Source organism: Trametes versicolor, assembly GCF_000271585.1.
Source record: "Trametes versicolor FP-101664 SS1 unplaced genomic scaffold TRAVEscaffold_1, whole genome shotgun sequence".
Taxonomy (NCBI): Eukaryota; Fungi; Basidiomycota; class Agaricomycetes; order Polyporales; family Polyporaceae; genus Trametes; species Trametes versicolor.
In genome coordinates, this window is record NW_007360321.1 from 4,055,087 (window position 1) to 4,074,825 (window position 19,739).

The 19,739-nt window shown below is 56.0% G+C and overlaps 6 protein-coding genes across 6 annotated transcripts; 4 read left to right on the plus strand and 2 right to left on the minus strand.

The window, feature by feature from the left end:
* The first annotated feature begins 3,086 nt into the window (after positions 1-3,086).
* Positions 3,087-7,264, plus strand: TRAVEDRAFT_26032 (TrkH-domain-containing protein). Its single transcript, XM_008033710.1, has 20 exons — positions 3,087-3,307; positions 3,895-4,022; positions 4,075-4,672; positions 4,726-5,050; positions 5,110-5,149; positions 5,203-5,315; positions 5,370-5,381; positions 5,433-5,480; positions 5,535-5,572; positions 5,631-5,671; positions 5,734-5,741; positions 5,804-5,818; positions 5,875-5,952; positions 6,004-6,069; positions 6,129-6,290; positions 6,343-6,382; positions 6,434-6,462; positions 6,519-6,760; positions 6,824-6,988; positions 7,043-7,264. The coding sequence occupies exons 1-20, from the start codon at positions 3,151-3,153 to the stop codon at positions 7,156-7,158; spliced, it is 2,421 nt and encodes an 806-aa protein (XP_008031901.1). The 5' UTR covers positions 3,087-3,150; the 3' UTR covers positions 7,159-7,264.
* A 242-nt stretch (positions 7,265-7,506) lies between these two features.
* On the plus strand, positions 7,507-8,601 carry TRAVEDRAFT_109231 (uncharacterized protein; the record flags this gene model as incomplete). The annotated part of the gene is made up of 5 exons (XM_008035071.1): positions 7,507-7,665; positions 7,723-7,801; positions 7,852-7,940; positions 7,993-8,195; positions 8,250-8,601. The coding sequence occupies 5 exons, from the start codon at positions 7,507-7,509 to the stop codon at positions 8,599-8,601; spliced, it is 882 nt and encodes a 293-aa protein (XP_008033262.1).
* Positions 8,602-9,901: 1,300 nt separating this feature from the next.
* On the plus strand, positions 9,902-12,427 carry TRAVEDRAFT_159926 (alpha/beta-hydrolase; the record flags this gene model as incomplete). The annotated part of the gene is made up of 18 exons (XM_008035072.1): positions 9,902-10,082; positions 10,141-10,222; positions 10,294-10,349; positions 10,412-10,465; positions 10,523-10,553; positions 10,612-10,669; positions 10,722-10,856; positions 10,914-10,926; positions 10,982-11,115; positions 11,176-11,396; positions 11,455-11,507; positions 11,564-11,615; positions 11,675-11,681; positions 11,749-11,922; positions 11,987-12,027; positions 12,091-12,203; positions 12,259-12,294; positions 12,357-12,427. 18 exons carry the CDS (start codon positions 9,902-9,904, stop codon positions 12,425-12,427), a joined length of 1,512 nt encoding a protein of 503 aa, XP_008033263.1.
* Positions 12,428-12,723: 296 nt separating this feature from the next.
* Positions 12,724-13,283, minus strand: TRAVEDRAFT_42479 (uncharacterized protein; the record flags this gene model as incomplete). The annotated part of the gene is made up of 5 exons (XM_008034055.1): positions 12,724-12,773; positions 12,826-12,857; positions 12,912-12,941; positions 13,004-13,040; positions 13,100-13,283. 5 exons carry the CDS (start codon positions 13,281-13,283, stop codon positions 12,724-12,726), a joined length of 333 nt encoding a protein of 110 aa, XP_008032246.1.
* A 1,092-nt stretch (positions 13,284-14,375) lies between these two features.
* On the minus strand, positions 14,376-15,535 carry TRAVEDRAFT_108491 (2OG-Fe-II oxygenase family oxidoreductase; the record flags this gene model as incomplete). The annotated part of the gene is made up of 3 exons (XM_008035073.1): positions 14,376-15,050; positions 15,105-15,171; positions 15,225-15,535. The coding sequence occupies 3 exons, from the start codon at positions 15,533-15,535 to the stop codon at positions 14,376-14,378; spliced, it is 1,053 nt and encodes a 350-aa protein (XP_008033264.1).
* A 1,938-nt stretch (positions 15,536-17,473) lies between these two features.
* TRAVEDRAFT_140466 (MFS general substrate transporter) lies at positions 17,474-19,656 on the plus strand. Its single transcript, XM_008035074.1, has 12 exons — positions 17,474-17,569; positions 17,618-17,684; positions 17,746-17,879; positions 17,941-18,047; positions 18,107-18,241; positions 18,295-18,662; positions 18,718-18,805; positions 18,858-18,883; positions 18,937-19,028; positions 19,084-19,217; positions 19,275-19,407; positions 19,468-19,656. The coding sequence occupies exons 1-12, from the start codon at positions 17,492-17,494 to the stop codon at positions 19,603-19,605; spliced, it is 1,500 nt and encodes a 499-aa protein (XP_008033265.1). The 5' UTR covers positions 17,474-17,491; the 3' UTR covers positions 19,606-19,656.
* The last annotated feature ends 83 nt before the right edge of the window (positions 19,657-19,739 follow it).

Consider the following 19,739-nt stretch of genomic DNA (forward strand, 5'->3'; position numbering starts at 1 on the left):
CCTTCCGCTGGGCGTCGTTGACTGACTGCTGTGTCTGGAAGAAGTTCTTGATGAAGGCCTGATCGCCCTTCGCATTGCGACATTTCCGGCTAAGGCGATGCTCCTTCCATCGTGTCGTATCGTTTGGGGCGCGCATGGTCACTACCTTCAGGCATCGAGAGCAGTGCACGATGAGACGGTCGTGCGAGCTGAACTCCGCGCGCCGGTCGTCCGCCTTGATCTTGGTTTGGAACTTGCGGAATTGGGCCGTCTTGAACCACGGTGGCTCGCTCTCCGGGTCTGCTCGTCGAGGCTGCAATAGAGCAGCAGTCAGCGTCAGCGATGCTCTCAGGGATACGAAAGCTAGACAGGGTGACTGACCTTCACCTCCACGCTGATCTTTGACGTCGCAAACAGCGGCTTCGTGACAGACCGCCGGTCTTTGAGAGACCGCAGGAGGGAGCCCAGGTCTTCGCCGTCATCATCAGACTCGGGTTCGGAGAGCTCAGCTTCCGACTCAGACGTATCAGAGTCGGAGACCAAGTCAGAGAAGAGCAGAGCAGCAGGCTTCCTCTGCGATGGCCCTGAGGTATGCATGCACGGCATGGGTTGAATGCTAGTGTGCGTGCCATCACCACTCTCGCCCCTGTGTGCTGCAGGCACTGCGCCAACCTCGGAGCTCACGAGCATGGACAGGGTGTCCGCCTCAGCCTCCATAGACACCGCAGTGGCGCTGACCATCCCGTCTGAGGATTTCTCCTAAGGATAATATTAGCTATTATACGTGACAGTGAAAAGAATGCACATACCCCGCGTGCCCCCGCGTCAACACATCTGCTAAAGTATCGAGCACGCGCCTTTCCCGGAGCGTGGGGTGACCATCTGGTAGCAGCTGGAAGGATGCGACGCTCGATTGCATTGACAGTCGCAATGCCACAGGATGATGAATCTTGCTGAAGACCTGTCTCCAGTGCGGTCATGTTGACCGTCCACGTACGACCAGGAAAGACGCGGTCCAGCCAGCCTCGAAGCTCGCGGAGGAGAGTCGGGATGTGTGTGTGCGAGATCCCTGGCTTTGAGTCGCCAAGACTGATTGTATCCTGCGCAGTATCGACTTCTACGGGAATCCAGTGGACATTGTTGATGTTGCACGGAATGAATAGACGTGTGAGGGGCCCCGAGACAAGCTTGTCTGCATAGTAGCGAGCCACGCCAGACTGTGGGTTGGTGAGACAGGTACGGAGATGTGCGGTGGCGACCAGGCTCGTGTCCTTGTCGATGGCTTGTGCATCGAGGTCCATACGAAAGACGTCACCTAAGCAGTCAAGGACCTCGTCGTCCAGCCACCTGTCCGAGAGGAGGAGTCGTGCTAGATGGGCCATACTGACCATGCCTCGCTGGAGGGAAAGACAACCAGCTGAACACGGCGTGCTGTGGACGTGCTCTTTTGCAGTCCGGAGTAGGTCCTCTGTCCAGCTCTCTGCCTTAGCCGTCCGCTCAATCCACACCAGCCTCTCGCGCCAGAACTGTTGCATCCGAAGCATTTCGTCTGCAGCCTTCCAGACAGGGATGATCCATGACGGAAGATAGTCTCGTTCACTGGTGGGGTGTTGGACTGAACAGATGCCGAGTTTTGAGTTCCTGTTTGACTGCAGGAGAGGTTCCAAGGCCTGGCAAATACTGGAGGATGGAATGACCAGCTCGTCGACCGGAACCTCAGTGATAGTCGGTTTATCTGAAGACAGCCATGCTGAGGGCGGTAACGAGTGCTTCCGACTCCCTGGTCGTCGAGGGATATGCGGCCACTGCAGCAGATCAGACACAGAGAGGTCGGGTGGTAGACAGTATGCCTTGAGAAGTAGAGGCGGAGGTGACACCATAGTGTAGGGTGACTAGTGCTGACAAGAGACGAGGAGGAAATTTGGCCTGGGCGACCACCTAACTACTCGATAACTAGAATTGGGTAAGAAGCATTTCATTGTCCGACTAACAAGAAATTTGATGGCTAGATACGAGGTCAGAAAGCAAGTTAGAGTCGCTACTTAGTAGTAGTAAGTGCGCGTTCAAATGGACGGTATCAGAGACGCCGAGGTGACTGGTAGACATGCTATAAAAGGCACATGGCACCTCCGGCAGTCCGGCTGTCCTCTGCCCATTTCGAAATCTCACTCGCTCTGGGTCTGATCTTGGCCCGGCGATCCCCATTTTCGGGGGCCAATGAGATGAGACCTGCCCATCAGGGGACATTTTCGGGCTTTTTCAGGATGTCAGGTTGGCCCCGAGGACGCCCATTTTCGGGGAAATCGACCTAAATTTCATGTGAGGTCCGGGCCCTTCGGGCCCATTTTCGGGGATTCCGGCACATGGGCTCTTGGTGTATTGGCCTGGGTCCTGCGTCGACCGCTCTCTTTCGTCACCGTGCCGCCGGTCCGTCTCTGACACACGGTCACATGGCCTATCAGGAACGCGTATATTCCTGTACTGCTTGCGGTTTTGTACGATTACTGGTACTGGTCCCTGGAAACTACATAGTACTTGCGTTTGTGGCTACGTACATGTCCTCATTTGAGATGACCTGTGCATCTGCAGCAACTTTCAAGACAAAGTTCATGGCCATAGTGCAGCAGACGAATAAGTTAGACATGTGTGGGACAACGTCTGCCAGTGGCGCCCCCCGCGCCGCATGCGGCACCAGTCCCCCTTCCGTTACCTTCGACTGAGTCGCCAAAACAGCCTCGGGGATGTTCATCGAGCCTTCCGAGATCCCTCCAGTAAGATCCCAACTTTTGCGGCCAGTGCTTGCGCGCTGCGTCATCAAGCTTTGTTTGCTTCCGCGATGAGTCCTTACAACTTACTATATATCCGGGGTATCACGGATATACTTTTTGTAGTAGCATTTGATTTCATTGATGTCTCAACTTAGAAGCTGTGGGGTGGGACTTTGTTCATCGGCGACGGCTGTTCGCCGCGTGTATGAGGCCTCGTTACCGCCCTGACAGCTTTGCTCGGGGATATGTCGAGCGACCGGCTTTATATACACGTGTGGACCTCTTCTCATCCCTCTAAGTCGCGCAGGCTGCGCACCGCCTGCCTCTGACCCTCTTCACCTTCTTGGCTCTCTGCTTGCGCTAGCTGGGAAGTCACTAGTCACTCATCGCAGGCTGCCGTCGGATGGCCGTACTCGACGTGCTCTGGGATATCTATGATCGACTGCGCCAATGGATCGAGGAGGAGGCGAACTTCTTCCGCCTGCACCTCCTCTACTTCACCTTCGTGCCGCTCATTGCGGCTGGTATCTTCTATGGAGTGAACGGTGAATTCCACATACGTGAGTGTCCATTTCAGCCTTCGCATTCTATCGGAACGGCCGGGGAGGGAGATATAGAGGAGAATGCATGGGCAGGACCGCAGGACCGCCAACGTTGTTCTTGGCGAGCGCGATGTCCAATTTGTCGGTCGTCTGACCCAACACAGCTGTGGTATATGGTTCTGTCAGTGTGGTTCGTGGGTCGAGTCTTCGATCAATGGGTATGTGGCGCTGCAGGCCACCACGCCCCTTCCCTCTTCAGAATTCTGCTATGCCATGCCGCGATCCGGGCTGCTCACATTTTGCACGTCCAACGACCACTGTCATACGTACCTGCTGCTCACTCGGAACGTCGATACTCTTAGTGAAGAGCTCGACGTATCGAGTAAGCACTGGGTTGCAGCCACGCGGCTCAGGGCTGCCTCACGCGCGTCCATCGAGGCGGCAGATGAAGTGGTCGTCTCGTGGTTCGATGGTCAGCCAATTTCCGCTTGTCAAGAGGACCGTATTATGCTGAAAGTTTGCGCGGGAGAGGGTTGGCTATGCCGAGTCTTGAGCACGATACAGATCATGTCGTGTGACAGAGATATTGACGTTCTTCTCGATAGCCTTCATCGACTGCGTGTTTCTGTGCTATTCAGCACTGACCGTGACGGGGCTGGCGACCGTCAACCTGAGCACTCTCACGGTCTTCCAGCAGGTCATACTCCTAGTCCTCATGGTCATGGGTGACATCGTACGTCCATATTCTCCAAACCACGCGCCAATATGCTGAACGGCGTCCACAGACCATCGTCGCCTGGGTCATGGTTCTGGTCCGCTTGCGCTACTTCCGACAGCACATCATCCAGAGACACCGGGAGAAGACCGTGCTCCAGTCGATGCGCGACCGCGTATCGAAACTCGTGGCAGGCGTGGGCCGTTCTGTTCCACTATGGCATCCCGAGGCAGGCGCGTCGGAGAAGCACGCGCAACACGGCAGCCGCGGCATCCAGGCGTCCGATGGAATCGGAGCCGCCCTAGCCGGCGGCGCTACCACTGGCGTCGGGCTCGGTATTGCCCTCGGCACGGGAGACAGCGATGAGGGAGGCCCAGATGCGAATGCGAAGGAGCACAAGCTGACGCAGTCGCGCTCGAGCTCGCGTATCCGTATCGACGTCGAGTCGCCGTTGCGCGTGTCGCCCTCGGAGGACCCGACGATGTACACCGGCGAGTCGGGTGAGCGGGGGAAAGTTATCGCGGACGCGCAGTCGTTCACGTCGTCGCCGCGCTCGGGAGCTATGCCGTTGCCACAGTCGCCGACGTCCATGGGGAGCGGGCGTGTGCAGTGGGGCGCGCCCTATATGCAGTCTATTGGTGATGTGGGCACTGTTCGGCGGCGTCCAGGTCAGGCCCTCTGCATCTGATCTAGAGCCAGATTGCTTACCTTTAGTCTGCAGGTGTACCCGTGCCGCGTCGCCGCACCATCATCGTTCCACCGAAGCAGTATGACCAGCCTTCGGGCCCAGCAACACTAGGGCAGCGCAATAAAGACCAGGGTCTTGGCGGCTTCCCTGGCCCGGTGTCTCTGGCCAAGCGGTTCCTTCAATGGTACTCCCCGAAGCTATACAGTCGCCTCACAAAGATGACCGTCCGGGAACGCGCGGCGTCTAAGGAGTTGAGGTGGCTTGGCGATAACCTGAAAGACTTGGTGATTGGCCGAAATAGTGACTTCCATACGGAAGAGTTATCGGACGAGCAGCTTGAGGAGCTCGGTGGAATCGAGCGAGTACATCTACTGTGAGTTTCATATGCTGAGTGCTGACCGTTTCTATTTTGTTCAGATACCACGCGTTGCGGCTTCTAAGCTATATCGTCATACTGGTGAGTTCATGCGGTTCAAAAGGATTCATGCGCGGGGCCTCAACCAAAGATAGTACTTCATCGGGACGCAGATGCTCTCTTTCATCTTGATCGCTCCTTGGTTATCGACAGGTCATACCTACGACGGCGTATTCGCGGCTCAGCCCCGGCTTGTGAATAAATCATGGTGCGTTCTTGCAGTTCGCATGCAGGGATGCCGAAGCTGACGGGTCACACTCAGGTTCACACTTTTGTAGGTCAACGAGCGTGCACTTTTGCTGCAAATGTTACTCACGCCCACTAGCCAGATCGTCGGGGCCTATACGGGGGGCGGAATGAGTTTAGTCGATCAGTGAGATCTTAGTCCTTGCTCTCTTGCGGAGCACTTTCTAACGTGTTGGTTCAGGGGCATGGTTCCTTTCCAAAAGGCGTATCTAATGATATGTACGGTCATATGTTTTCCGCTCAGTCAGTTCGGAAAGATCTGATCGCATACATGTAGTTGCACTCCTTTTCGCCATCCTCGCTGGAAACCATGGTTTGGTGAGTGTACCGTTTGACCTGCAAGAAATGTTGACGCTAACTCGCACGCCGTTGTCGAACAGCCAATCTTGTGAGTGCGAAGATATACATCAGGCTTGTGATGCTCTGTTCATTCACATTCTTTCCATCAAGCTTGCGTTTCGTGATGTAAGCCACCGATACCACCTAAGTGCAGCAGAGGAGCTAACAATGATGTATTGAAGTTGGCTGTATACGAAGTTTGTCAAAGCGGGCTCAGCGAGAGACCTTGCGCTTGATTTCTTACTCGACCATCCCCGTCGGTGAGTGCCACGATTCATTAAGGGAAACGCCTGATACTAATGTATCAACAGCTGCTTCCTCTATCTCTTCCCGTCCCATGTGACGTGGTACCTTGTCGCTACACTGGTGTTCTTCACGTATGTTGCCAATCACTACACTCACACGATAGATCCTCACGCAATTTCCCCCGAAACAGCATCTCGGAGTTGATATGCTTCATTGTGCTCGACATTGGACTGGATGTTACGGAGTCGCTTCCGCCCTGGACGAGGGTTGTAGCCGGACTGTTCCAGTCGTTCGCCGTTCGTGCCTCTGGGTTCCCGATCGTCTCGATTGCTTCGCTTGCGCCGTCCTTCCAGTACGCATTTTTTGCCCTCCTTCAAAGATCCACGCTCTGACAGTGCTCGCAGGTTCTTGTGCATCATTATGATGTACATCGCCATCTATCCAGTACGTATACCCCCAGCGTCGAAATTGATGTTCGAAGCTGAAGTTTGATAGGTCGCATTGAGTATTCGCTCTACCAACGTGTTAGTGTCGGTAATCTCAGTCAGTAGGGGTCCCCTGACGCACTTTATACTGCCAGGTACGAAGAGAAGAGTCTAGGCGTTTTCGAAGCTGCGCCAGAGGACGAAGAGGAGGAGCCGAACCTCGACGAGAAGCAGCCGCGTCGCGAACGTATCGGCAAGTACTTTGGCTGGCACTTGCGGCGGCAGCTTGCGTTCGACATTTGGTGGCTCGTATTCGCCATCTTCGCGATTTGCATTATCGAGCGCTCGAAGATCATGGATGACTCAAATGCACCGTGGTTCAACATCTTCCGTATAGGCAAGTCACAATGTATGCGCTGTACCCGGTTTGACAGGGCTGACTTTGATTGGTTGGGCATAGTGTTCGAGCTCGTGTCAGCCTTCGGTGGCATTGGCTTGACGCTGGGTATTCCGACCGAAAACTTCGGCTTCTCTGGGGCTTTCGGACCAGTATCGAAGATAGTCGTGATCATCATCATGGTTCGCGGGCGCCATCGTGGGCTTCCCGTTGCCATTGACCGCGCTAGTAAGTCTAGATGTTGTTTATGGGATGTCGCAGCTAATGTCCAAGCATCACCAGTTCTCCTGCCGGAAGACCTCAAACCTAACAAGCCCTCGGGTCAAACCGAGCAAGGTGTAGAGCTCACGCAGCCCGAACCCATAGACCCGTCGGAAAAGAAGATTCAACAAGTTTAACACCTAGACCGGACTTTCGCTTACTTATGACATACCTGGTAATAACCTATACCCGTTTGTAATCATTCCTAGGAATGCGGATGGATCCTCATGTATTTAGCACGGCTTAGATTTGTATCAAGATGCTTTTTGGAATATGTTTGTGATCACGCTAAAACAACATAAGATGACTGGCGTATTGAGGCGTGTTTGCCAAGAGCTTCTGATCCTAACACGACCAAATAACTGTATGCGCCGCGCAACGGCTCGTGGAGCCGTAGACGCCGGGGATATCTGTCCTGCGCCACCGTCCTTAGACTCAACCACTACAACTAAGACTGCTCATCTGTTCCCATATACTTGTCCACTATGGAGATCGGAACTCAACATGTCGCCAAGCTAGAGCCCTTCCTCCTGATGTCGAAGGCCGCAAAGGGTGCAGCCGCAGCTAAGCTCATCCAGGACGCCACTTCCGCGCCCGGTGTATTCGTCTTCGGAGAGCTACTCGACTTGCCGAATATCCAAGAAGTATGTACGACTATCTCAATGTGCTACATTGTCTCAATGCATACCGCTGCGCTGTAGCTGGCTACCCATGAAACACATTCGCGGTTCTACTCACTGCTCCAGTTGTTCGCATACAAGACGTACGCGGACTACATCCGTGAGTACGTCTCTGCTTGTGCATCGAGAACACTACTGATATCCGTACAGAGCACAAGGACTCTCTCCCGCCTTTGAACGACGCACAGACCATCAAGCTGAAGCAGCTCACGCTCGTCTCATTGGCGCAAGACAGCCGCGTATGTGCTATCGCCTAAGCGTATTCATCCGCAATACTCATAGGCTGTGCAGATCCTTCCCTACAATGAACTGCTCCGAGTTCTTGATATGCCCACTGTTCGCGATTTGGAGGACTTGATCATCGACGCCATCTACCTCGACATCGTGCGGGGCAAGCTCGATCAGAAGGAGGGACAGTTCGAAATTGAGTACACGATGGGTCGTGATCTAGAACCTGGGAAGCTGGAGCAGCTGCTGGTGTCACTGCAGAACTGGTGCGTTAGCTCGACCCGTTCTACGCGCTATGTCGAGCTCACGAACGAGTGCAGGGCGTCCACTACCGCCGCGGTGCTCGCCACCTTGGACAATAAGCTCTCTGAGCTCTCCAACCGCACCGTCACCGCGAAGACGATGAAGGAGGTTTACGACAGAGGCTACCAGTCGACACTAAAGGAGGTCGTGGACAAGCAGAAGGAGGCACGCAACGCGAACAAAGCGCATGTGTTCCCGTCGGGGGGGCGTTCGGGCCTTACGGCTGCCGGAAAGCTCGAACTACAGCGTGAACAAGAAAGGCAGCAGCAGAGGGAGCGTGAACTGCGGGGCAAGGATAACGAGAACGATGAGAATAGCATGGACATAGACGAGCCTGCGGAGGGCTCGAAGGGCAAAGGGCGCAAGTGAGTACCCTCACAGTCTTCCCGGCTTGACTAAATTAACATCAGCATGTCATAGCCGGCCTTCAACGTCGGACGCTTCGCTAAGGCAGCAGCGAAAGCGGAACCGATACTGATCCTCGTGTTATTTCCAAGTCGTACTCCCTGCATCGCTCTCGCATGGCCATCTCCTGTGTGTATGATTAGCATCGAATGTTTTCCAGATGACCACGGTCCGTGAAATCATGTGCATCGCTTGCGGTGTAAGACGCGACCGGTGTTCACATCGCAATGCGTAAGTCTCGATGCGCCGTGACGCGTGTTGTGGGCTTTATTGGTCTAACACCCACAGATTGATTGACGACCCATTTCCCCTTTACTGGCTGGCATGTGTCCGTACAGCAGGCAAAAGCGGACCGACGGTCAATGCCAAGGTTAACGCGGCACGATCGGCAAGGTGGATTCGCGAAGAGGGAGGAATTCCGAAGAGGGATGCAAGAAGTTCGCCGCTCTTACCATCTTCTCCTGAGTTGCCCCTCCGCGTTCCACTGAAGATTCTTGCTTCTTTCATGTTCCGCTGCAGTACGGACCCCAGCTTCAGTCATGGCTTCCATGACTTCCGTCGAGACCTCCTGCTCAAGAACAAGGAAGGCTTACCAAAGTATTGAATGCAGTGGCTGACTTTACCTTACGGAAGTGAGACTGGCCGCCGGTCACGAGCCAGCGTTGAGGAGCCTCATTCCGCACTCTTACCCCGCCGAAGAATCAGTCCAATGGACGATGTCGTATGTATCTGGGTGGAACATGCGGCCGTGGGACACGATGGCGCCGATGTGATGAAGAAGCCGCGCTGTACCTTCCTGACCGTATGGTTGTCGACCAGGTGAGCGAAAATGAGCGGACCGTTGAAGATAGTGACTTACCGATATGGACATGCCCGGCAGCAGTAGATGCGCTCGCGCCATGCAGTGACGTTACCGTACGCGCGAAGCTCCTCTACGCCATTTCTCGCTGGGCCTCGTCCGTACCTTTGGGGAGTCTGGCGCGATGCCCTTTCGCCGTTATCTGCGGTGCTCCTCGTGATCGCCAAATTTTCGACTCCGTACGACGTTCTCGGCATCTATGTCGACAGTGCGGAACTCCGCGCAGGACCCTGTCCGAGGTCTCTGAGGCGTATAAAACCCGGCATCTCAGACGGCGACTCACCAGAGCTCGAACCTAGCCGACAGCGTGTCGTCACGATGTTGTCCTTGAAGCTACTCCTGAGCACTGTGCTCCTTCTCACTACTCCGCTATGTGCCAGGTTCTCCGGAAGCGCCATGGAGGGCATGGACACGGCCGAAGCCATACAGCGCGAGCAGCTCGACCGCCTGCGCGACTTCTTGGGGCCGGACACCGCGCCTAGTGGGGGGCACACTGCTCGGAGCGACACCAAGAAAGAGAGCCTCATCAACTTCAGAAACCCTCGTGCCAAGGAGTTCTTTGTGGATGGCACGAAGATCCCGGATGGTACGCTTGCTCGCAGCTCCATCGCCAAATGTTTACTCAAACGGAAGTGACCTTGCAGTCAACTTCGATGCCGGGCCATCGTGGTCGGGTCTCATGCCGATCTCTAACCACCCGAACGAGACCAGGAAGCTTTTCTTCTGGTGAGCGCGTCAATATCGCCGAGTGTCTGAGACGAAGAGTTGCTGAACGCTGGCACGCTTGGAATAACTAGGTTCTGGCCGACGAATGACATTGCGAACGTGAAAGACTTGCTGTTCTGGACGAATGGTATAACTTTCATGTGCTGAGGTTTAAGGCCGCGCTCCACACGACTTACCTATGGCTTGCAGGTGGTCCCGGTTGCTCCTCTTTGGAGGGTTTCCTTCAGGAGAACGGCCCCATTTGTAAGTCAATCTTACTACATAACAGAGGCAGATCGTTGACCTTCAACATTGCGACAGCTTGGTCTTGGGGCCAGTCTGAGCCCACTCCGTACGTACTACTATCACGTTCGTTTGCGTTTGTGCTGCTCACCAAGCGGCTTTTGCAGTAACCCCTGGAGCTGGACTAACTTGACCAACGTGCTTTGGGTCGAACAGCCAGTCGGAGTACGTCGGCACTTCGCAATCTACCTATTCAGCGCTAACCAGTTTTGGATAGACCGGTTTCTCGCAAGGACAGCCTAGCATTTCCAACGACGACGAGCTGGCAGCGCAAGTCGCCGGTTTTCTGGAGCAGTTCCTGGAAGTCTTCGGTGAACTCAAAGGGAGCAACTTCTGGGTTAGCGGAGAAAGCGTGAGTCTGTCAGCCTCGGGTCTACGCGAAGTTGCTGATTCCGTGACTCTTATCTAGTACGCTGGCTTCTGTGAGTTCGGCGTTTCCGAAGTGTAAGAACTCAACTCACGCTGATGGACATGTAGACGTACCCTACATCGCGAACTACCTCTACGAGCACCCCAACCGCGACCTCGACCTGCAAGGTATCTGGATCGCAGACCCGTCTCTCACATGGGGCTTGGTGCAGCAAGAGATTCCCGCACTGCGCTTCGCTCAGGTCAATATCCAAGTCTAACACTTCTAGGCACACGTTCGTGATCACTAACATCCTCCCCAGGCCAACAAGAACGTGTTCCCGTTCAACTCGACCTTCTGGGCTCAGCTGCAGAACGTCTCCGACTCTTGCGGCTACACTGACTACCTGGACAAATTCGTAACGTACCCACCCGCTGGTCAGCTGCCGCTACCCGCCGGCGCAACTTTCAACGAGACAACCCGCGCGGTCGGAGTGAAGCCAGAATGCAGGATGCACAGCCCCATCCAACGGGCTGTCGGCGTGTGAGTGGTGTTGCTGCGTCTTCTCATCGGAACATGCGAAAATAACTCGACCGGGTAGCATCAACCCCGTCTTCGACGTCTACCGGGTCACGGACACGTTCCCGAACCTCTGTGAGTTTATTCTCCGTTGCATTGCGGACACGTCGTTGAGATGCACTTGTCTCCAGGGAGCGTGCTCGGCTTCCCCCGTTCGACGCAGAAGTTCGTGTACTTCAACAGGTTAGTGGCACGGCTATCCCGACCTGACAATAGAGCTGACAGCGGGCGTTGATCCGCAGAACTGACGTGCGTCGGAGCTGCGTATCGACCTTGCGAGCAGAAGCTGATGCGGCGGTATGGATTATGCGCATAGGTACAAGACGCGATCCACGCCCCGCACATCAACTGGGAGGCGTGCGGTGGTCCCGTGTACATCAACCCCACTACGGGCGGACCGGGCAACGACCAGAGCGTGGCATCGACGCTGAGCGTGCTCCCGAACGTGATCGAGAAGAGCAAGCGCGTCGCGATCGTGCACGGCTTGGCGGTGAGTCCGAGTTCGACGGCGGTTGCGTTCGCACGCAGCACTGATCCGCTGCGCCCTTGGGAAGGACTTCATTCTCGTCGCTGAGGGCACGAGGATCGCCATCCAGTGAGTCGGGACTAGAAGCATGCTGGTGTCTGTATCTTTTCCGCTCACCATCGCTGTGCCTAGAAACATGACGTGGCATGGGAAGCAGGGTTTCCAGACTCCCATCGAGCCCGAGACGTTCATCGTCGAGAACATGGGCGTCTTTGGGAACCAGCACATCGAGCGTGGCTTGGCTTGTGGGTCGATAGTTCTGCGCCCTGCGTGAACCGGTGCTGAAGCATTGCTTGCCAGTCGTCGAGTTCTACTACAGCGGCCATATGACCCCTCGTGCGTAGCCCACAGCTTTCGGCAACTTGGTCGGCGGTGCTGATGTGGAACGACTTTTACAGAATTTGTGCCTTGGGCTGCGTTCCAGACGATCGCTTATGTGCTAGGAAAGCGCGACTCGCCGTCGGCGTAGGGACTCGGAGAGGGGGTGGAATGATTGCGCAGGACGTCGTCTGCGGCGGAAGGCAAATATCCGGACAAAAACGAAGCACCCTCGATTTCTCTTCATCGGTTCCTGGTGGCCTGAGATCAGGCTGTGTGCAATTAGGACTCGGAGAAGGTGGTAAATACAAGACGCGTTCCAAATAGTGATTTATCTCGATTATGCGGGGATGGCTACAGTAAGCATGGTCAGAGACGTACACTGAGACTCTCCTCGAATGAGTTAGGCACGTCCACTGCCGGTAAGAATAGCGCTTCGAGGCGGAATTATAGCTTGCCCTTGGGGGCAGTGCCATCCATCTGGAATGTGATCATGTCTTGGTCCCAAGTTAACGCAGGAGATCCACTTAGATATATAGGGTGGCTGACCTCGCAAAGCAGGGCCATATCGCTTCAACATCCTGACGGAGCGGTAAGTTCAGGGAGACAGGTAGCACAGCTTTAGCTTAACGTACTTGATATGTTCCGGGTGTTTCAGGTAGGCTCTAAGTGAGGAGTCTATGGTTACACACTCCATCGTTATCTACAGACATTGAAAGGTACCCACTTGAAGTCGTCAAAGCTGTCGAACTTGATGGACAACACTGAAATAGCTAAACATCAGCAACTGCGCTCCACCAAATTCCTGGGAAGGGTGTCGTACTGATGGTGTATCCTCGCGTACTCGCGAGATCGATTGGAGGCCCGACTCGGACGTCCTGCTTAGGTACCGGAATGGCTTCCATCATTTGGTGGATTTGCCGGTAGGCTTCTTCTTTGGTTTCCTCAGGCAGGGAGGCTTTGTCGAGCTTAGCCAACGCTGCGTTCGTCGCGGTCAGAAGTTCCATGATAACCGACGAGGTTGAGGCAGGACCTCGATCAACGTACCAACATGCAAGATCGTCATATTGTATTTCGACGATGTTGACCAATGTAGAGAATGTTCTGTGAGGACTATGGTGCTCCTTCTGCGGTTGCTCGGCGACGTGCTGGGGGGTACGTGGTAAGATGCGCTAGCTGTTTAACGACGCTGATGCTCACCGTGGGCATATATCACCGGCTCGCGGTAACATCCACCCCGTTGATCCTCGCAACCCGCAGTGCTAATAATGGAGAGTGACACGTAGAAGGCATGCTCATAATAATGCTGAGTGTCTGTGCTGTGCACAGGCGTTCTTGGAGAGCTCGCGAGTTCGACGGTCCCGCCCCACGTGGCGAGGACGGCTGTGTACCCCGGGCCGCCTCTCCGGTTGGGGCAGACGCCCGCGAGACCGTTGTGGCGTCGCTGCTGCGGCTTGTTCCCAACATCCACCTTCTCCGAGTCCTGCATCAATCTACTCTGAACAAGCAAGAGTTCGGGTTCTCGCATCTACGCATCAATTTGCTTTTTAGGCTTCGCATGCCTTGCTGTACGGTGCGCGGATTTTTTACTGCGTGTACGACTCCGAGCCGGCAAGTTCGAGTTCTCTTCTCGTTGATAGACATGCCGTGACTACGACTGCGGTCGATGTAGGTACCTGCCGCATAGGGATTTTGTCGTATCCTGAAGGCTGATCTATTATTGTCATATCAGTTGCGGCCGGCGGCGTGTGCTTCAAGCATCTGTGGGAATGGCCCTGGGTCACCGCGCGGTCGGGTACCTAATGCAGTCGTGGCTGCGGGCCAACGCACGAAGCAACTGCGGCTAAGTCTCAACGGCCAGGACAATATCGGCGAAACTTACGGTCGTGGGATACATGCAACAGGGAAGATGGTCCGAAAAAATATGGCCGAGGGCGAAACAGCGACCTTTTTCCTGTGAAGCAGCAGGCAGGCGGTGCCAGTGGGTGGGTCACATCACGAGCTAACATTCATCTCTTTACATGTCCTTACACAACTTCTACTGACAACACCTACACAGGAGAACATATTCGCGCTATTCCTTCACGTATACCAGATGTTTAAGCAACCTCGACGGTACGGCTCCCGAGGATGGGCTCCATCCCTCCGGTGAGCATAGGGCTCGCCTCCTGCTTGACGTGCGGCTCTCCGAACATCACGTACTTGTTGTCGTGCCACTCGCGCGCGGTGACCTTCTTGCCGTTCGGGTCCTCGTACACGGCGTTGTTCTCCGGGCGGAGGAAGTACGCGATCGAGTAGCGGTCCTCGCTCTGGCGGCCGCCGACCGGGGGGATGACACGGTGCAGACACGAGTAGAGCTGCTTCTGGCTGAGGAAGCGGAGCGAGTCACCGACGTTGATCGTCGCGTGGCCGTGGGGGCGGGGCTGGATGAAGGCCCAGCTGTCGGTCTCGGGCGACCAGACCTGGAGGCCCCACTGCTCGCTGAAGAGGAGTGTGATCGAGCCAATGTCGGTGTGCTTGTTGTGGCCGATGGTGTCGTCGGAGTCGCTCGGCGGGTAGTGGAGCATGACGAGCGTCGTGTTCGTGTCTTCGCCGTCGCGGTGGAACTGCTCGAGACGCGCGGGGCCGGCGAGGCCGAGCGCGTCGGAGAGGCGTTCGAGCAGGGTCTGCGTGATGAGCTGCGAGAGCGAGATGAAGGTGTCGAAGAGCTGCTCCTGCTTTTTGACATCCTCGGGGAGCTTGGGCGACTTCTCAACCATTTCGGCCCGAGAGACCTGAAATGCCCACGTAAGTGCTGATTTCCCTCGCAAAAATGCTCTTGAGCTGACCTTTAGTGTCTCATAGCAGTCGCGGCTGCCATTCTTGGTTCCGGAGAACGTGCCCACAGGCTTGAAGCTGCGCAGAGACACATCAGTATCTGATGCTTCGCTCGGAAACCTGGCACTCACCCATGAGTGTGCGACTTGCGGTCCTCGAGCATCTTGACATCGAGCGGCTGGCCGAAGAACCTCTCCATGAAGCGGAGGACGCCCTGCTCCGCCTCGAGGATCTGGCGACCGGGCTCGCAGGTCTGGAGGTCGAGGTAGAAGAAGCCGTGCGTCTTGCACACGTCGAGCAGCTTGGCAACCTCGGCGGCGTCCTTGGCGAGGAGCCGGCCAAGATCGACGGTAGCGAGCGGCGCGACGGTCACCTCCTTTCCACCAGGGAAAGCAGGCCAGGCGGCGTTGGACGCAACGGCGGTGGTGGTGGTGGCGGACATGGTGAGAGTGTTTTGGTGTGGGTGGGTGAGTGAAGGTGCTGGTGTGTTCGGTAGGTGGATGACTGCGTCTCCTGCTGTCTCTGAGGGCCTGCTCATACGCCCTTTTATACACGCAGGTCCTCCGGCAAACCGGGCGCATCGGACAGTGCGTGCGGTGAAGCTCACGCAATATGGTGCATAGGCACCCCATTCCTGACCGCAGACGAGCGACGCACAGCGTGACCCCCGAAGGCCACCTGCTCGGACGCTCGTGTGGACGTACAATACCTATCGAGGCAGCCATTCGCAAATCCGCCGCTGTGAACCTCCTTTTTCTGGCTTCGGTGGGTGACTCGGGCTTCATGTCGGAGTTGGAGGTCTAAAAAGTATTGCGACAGTGGTTCTCCGATGAGGCGGCGTACGAAACGCTCCCTGTTAGCGCCTCCAGTAGTGAGTACTATCATGGACAATGACGGATTGGGTTAACTTCTCTTTCCTTACCTCCTGCCAGAAGACTAGGTAGTTCGGAGAATGTCGACGGTGGTTTCAGTGCGACGTCCAGGTTGTGAGGACCATAGACCACACCATGCGTGCTGACATCTGAGATTTACGATCACCTTGGGTGCTATTCCGGCCCTGTATGATTGCTTCGTCGCCGAGCGGGTATTTCGTCGACACATCCGCGAACTCCGACAGCCGATCCCCGCTCGGAAGATGAGATTAATTGGTTGCCTAAATCTCACTGTTCGGATTTGCAGGAACCTTCTCTCTCCCAGATGAGCGTTTCAATCTCACGGCCGTTTAATGCCTTCCGGTGCGGAATCTTTCTCCCCGTTTGATGCGACGCAAGAGGTTCACAGCTCTATGAAAGTGTTCAGCGGCATCCCTCCGGTCCCTCGGGTTGATGTGCTGAGCGGTACGATACACCGTTTCTCCGCGTGACTGACTCTGAGCAGGACTTTCTTACCCCATACGCAACTCACCGTCGCCTTACGTGCTGGACGCGCATTGAATAACAGGTAAGGGCGAGTTGTGTGATGCACAAGAACGCTGATGTGATGACCCGACAGCATGGAGGCTCATTGCTCCGCCGATCCGCCGGAAGCGCAGGCGGTGTGTGTGTGGGTGTTCTTCCGAGCGTCAGATGCAAGTCGCTGCATTGTAAATCCCTCCCCGTCAAGTTCGCACTCCACTCCGGCTGGTCACCGGAGGAAATTTGCTTCGCTTGTTTCATAGCGCACAGCCAGTCGTCATCTGGTCAAGACGGAGGAAGCAAAGCCCACTGCGCCCGTCCCGACCTCCCGGGCGCGGTTGCTGCGAATGCGTTGCCTGCACCATGCGCAACGGTGTCATCATTACTCGTTGCCGATGAACGTGTACGCAGGCGGGCTTCCCAAGTAGCATCACCTTGGCCCAGGCTCTCCGAGTCCTTGGCGCGTGGAACTTTCGCGGTCGAGGACGTTGACCGCAGCCCTGAGCGTGTCGACAATGTCGACCTCCACGGTCGCCGTTCGCTCCTAGGGGAGTGACGGTACCCTGGATAGAATGAGCACCCCCGAGCGCGCGGGAGCATAACCCGCCGGGGTGGCGCTGCTCGTTCTGCGCAGCGCGTCGCTCTCTGTGTGCTCGAGAGAAGTTTGTAGGCGCTGGTTTGCTCGAACTTGAGCACTGCATTACCAGCAGACCGCTCTAAGCCCGGGTCGTTGTGTCAGCCGCTAGGCTCTCTCGGCCAAGCAAGAAGCCTCCGCCTCGTGTGGTACCCGCCGGGGGTGCGACACGCCGACCGCCCGCGAAGCAGTTTAATTTGTATCGCGCGAGGCGCCGAGCGCCGCACGCCATCACCCCTTCTCACGAGGAAGTGAGCTTGTGGTTCTTGCCCTGTTCCCGGCGCAGCGCTCATCGGGGTGCCTACCCGGACTGGAGTCCACGTCAAGTAAGTCCCCAGGGTAGGCTGTCGGAATCGCTGCTGAGCCCATCATGTCGGCCGCGACGAAACTGGACATCGAGCATGTCGCTGCACATGACGACCCACGCCAATGGTCGTCGGCACGCAAGGTGTGTGAGCCGACGCGAGCTGCTGTGCACCGCTCACTGTTTGTGAAGACCGCGACGCTGCTCATCGTGTCGTCCGCGTCTCTCATCACCACGATTGCTGCAGGAATATACAACCGTGAGTGTTCGCCATCGTCGCAGAATATTACAACATGTCTACCAGGCTGACTTCGATGCAGCATCGATTGTACAGATCGAGCACGACCTGCATGCAACGGCCTCGCAGATCAGCTGGACGCTATCTCTTTTCGTGCTCATCCAGGGCGTCGTGCCCATCCTCTGGAGCGTCCTAAGCGAGCTGAAAGGTCGGAAGGTGATGACATTGCGTCGTAGAGCGACGTTTGGATACCACGGCTCACATTGTGCAATGGCAGATTGTTTACATCATCTCCATCCTCCTCTTCGTCGGCGGTTCAATCGGCGCGGCGCTATCACCGTCCATCGGCCTACTCATCGGTATGCGATGTGTGCAGGCAGCTGGGTAAGTTTGGCAGCAGTCTGCTTGTGAGCGGCGGAGCTAGACCGATGACTGTTTTGTAGCTCCAGCGCCGTTCTCGCCATCGGTGCGGCGACCCTTGCCGATATCTACGACTCCCATGAACGGGGCTCTAAGATGGGCCTCTACTACAGCGCCCCGCTTCTGGGACCCTCAATAGGGCCCATCTTAGGTGGAGGGTACATTCAAGCCACATCGACGCCCTCTTCAAACGCTGATCACGACGCTGCAGACTCACGCAGGGGTTCGACTGGAGAGCATGTTTCTGGTTTCTCGTCATATTCGGAGGCCTCAACCTAGCTTCGTTTGTGTTCTTGTTCAAGGACACGTTCCGCCGTGAACGCAGTCTGGCCTACCAGCGGGTCCTGAAACGGAACATCGAGGAGAGCCAACGCAGCGAGGCTCAGTCTCACGCATCGTCCAAGAACACCTATGAGAAAACGCCCCCCACCGAGGTCTCCGCGGCTGAGGCAGCCGAGCGTAAGCCAACGGCTCCCGCGTTCAAGGATATCAAGCTGTCCCTGAAGGACGCGGATCCGGTTATGCCTATGCTCCGAGTTCTGCGATACCTCAACAACCCGGTAATACTGACCGCTTCCGGTGCGTTTTGCGGGCATGCGAGTATTCTTCAGAGACCGAGGACACCTTCGCACAGGATTTATCTACGGGTTTTCGTACTCCATTCTGTATACGTCGGCCCGTGTCCTGGCGGCGCAGTATGGCTACGACGCGCTGCACACCGGGTATGTTTACGGTCATGTCGGGGCGTCGCTGAAACTCACGGGCATAACGTAGCCTCGTTCTTCTGGCCTTCGGTGCAGGTGGGTAACTCAACCGTCTTGCATCTGCAGGGCGATGCTTACGGAAATCACAGGGAGCGTTGCCGGCAGTATCCTAGGTGGCAAGTGGTCCGACATGACGCTGGCTCGAGTTCAACGTAAAAGCGGCGGGCAGAGGTTTCCCGAGGTACGCACGCCAATGGTCAAATGACGTATATATATTGACAATACGTCGGCCGCAGATGCGCCTGCAGTCTACCTTCTTCGGCATGGTGTTCCTGCCGCCGTCTATTATCGCGTACGGGTGGGTTGTACACGAGAACGTGCATATCGCCGCTCCGGTCGTCTTCCTGTTCCTTTGCGGCTTATTCTCTGTGTGAGTGGAATTTGCTGTAACTCCGGTGTAGTCCGCTAGCTGACTCGTCGCGGACAGTTGGGTGTACTCAAGTACGCTTGCGTACATCGTCGATGCCAATGCAGGACAGTCATCATCGGCGGTCGCCACGAATAGCTTGTTCCGCGGGCTCTTTGCATTCGCCGCTGCCGAACTAGCCGTGCCGGTACAGGTGCGTCTCCTTAGTTGGTCACGTCAAGTTGTCGTGGTGACTAAGGCCGCGAGGCTGCAGGACCACCTCGGCGACGGGTGGATGTACACCATATGGGGAGGGGTCATGATCTTGACCAATGTGCTGATTCTGCTGGTGTGGGCGTACGGTCGCAGTTGGCGCGAGAGGAAGGTGCGTGGCCGCTCATGCGGTACATGATGATTCGCGGGCATACCTAGGAAGGAAACAAACCACAGGACTTTGGACCCCACGGATAACTATGACCACGAGTGACTCACTGCATTCAATCTGTATTCAGTAGTTCATCTACATAAGCTTTGGCGTCAAGCACC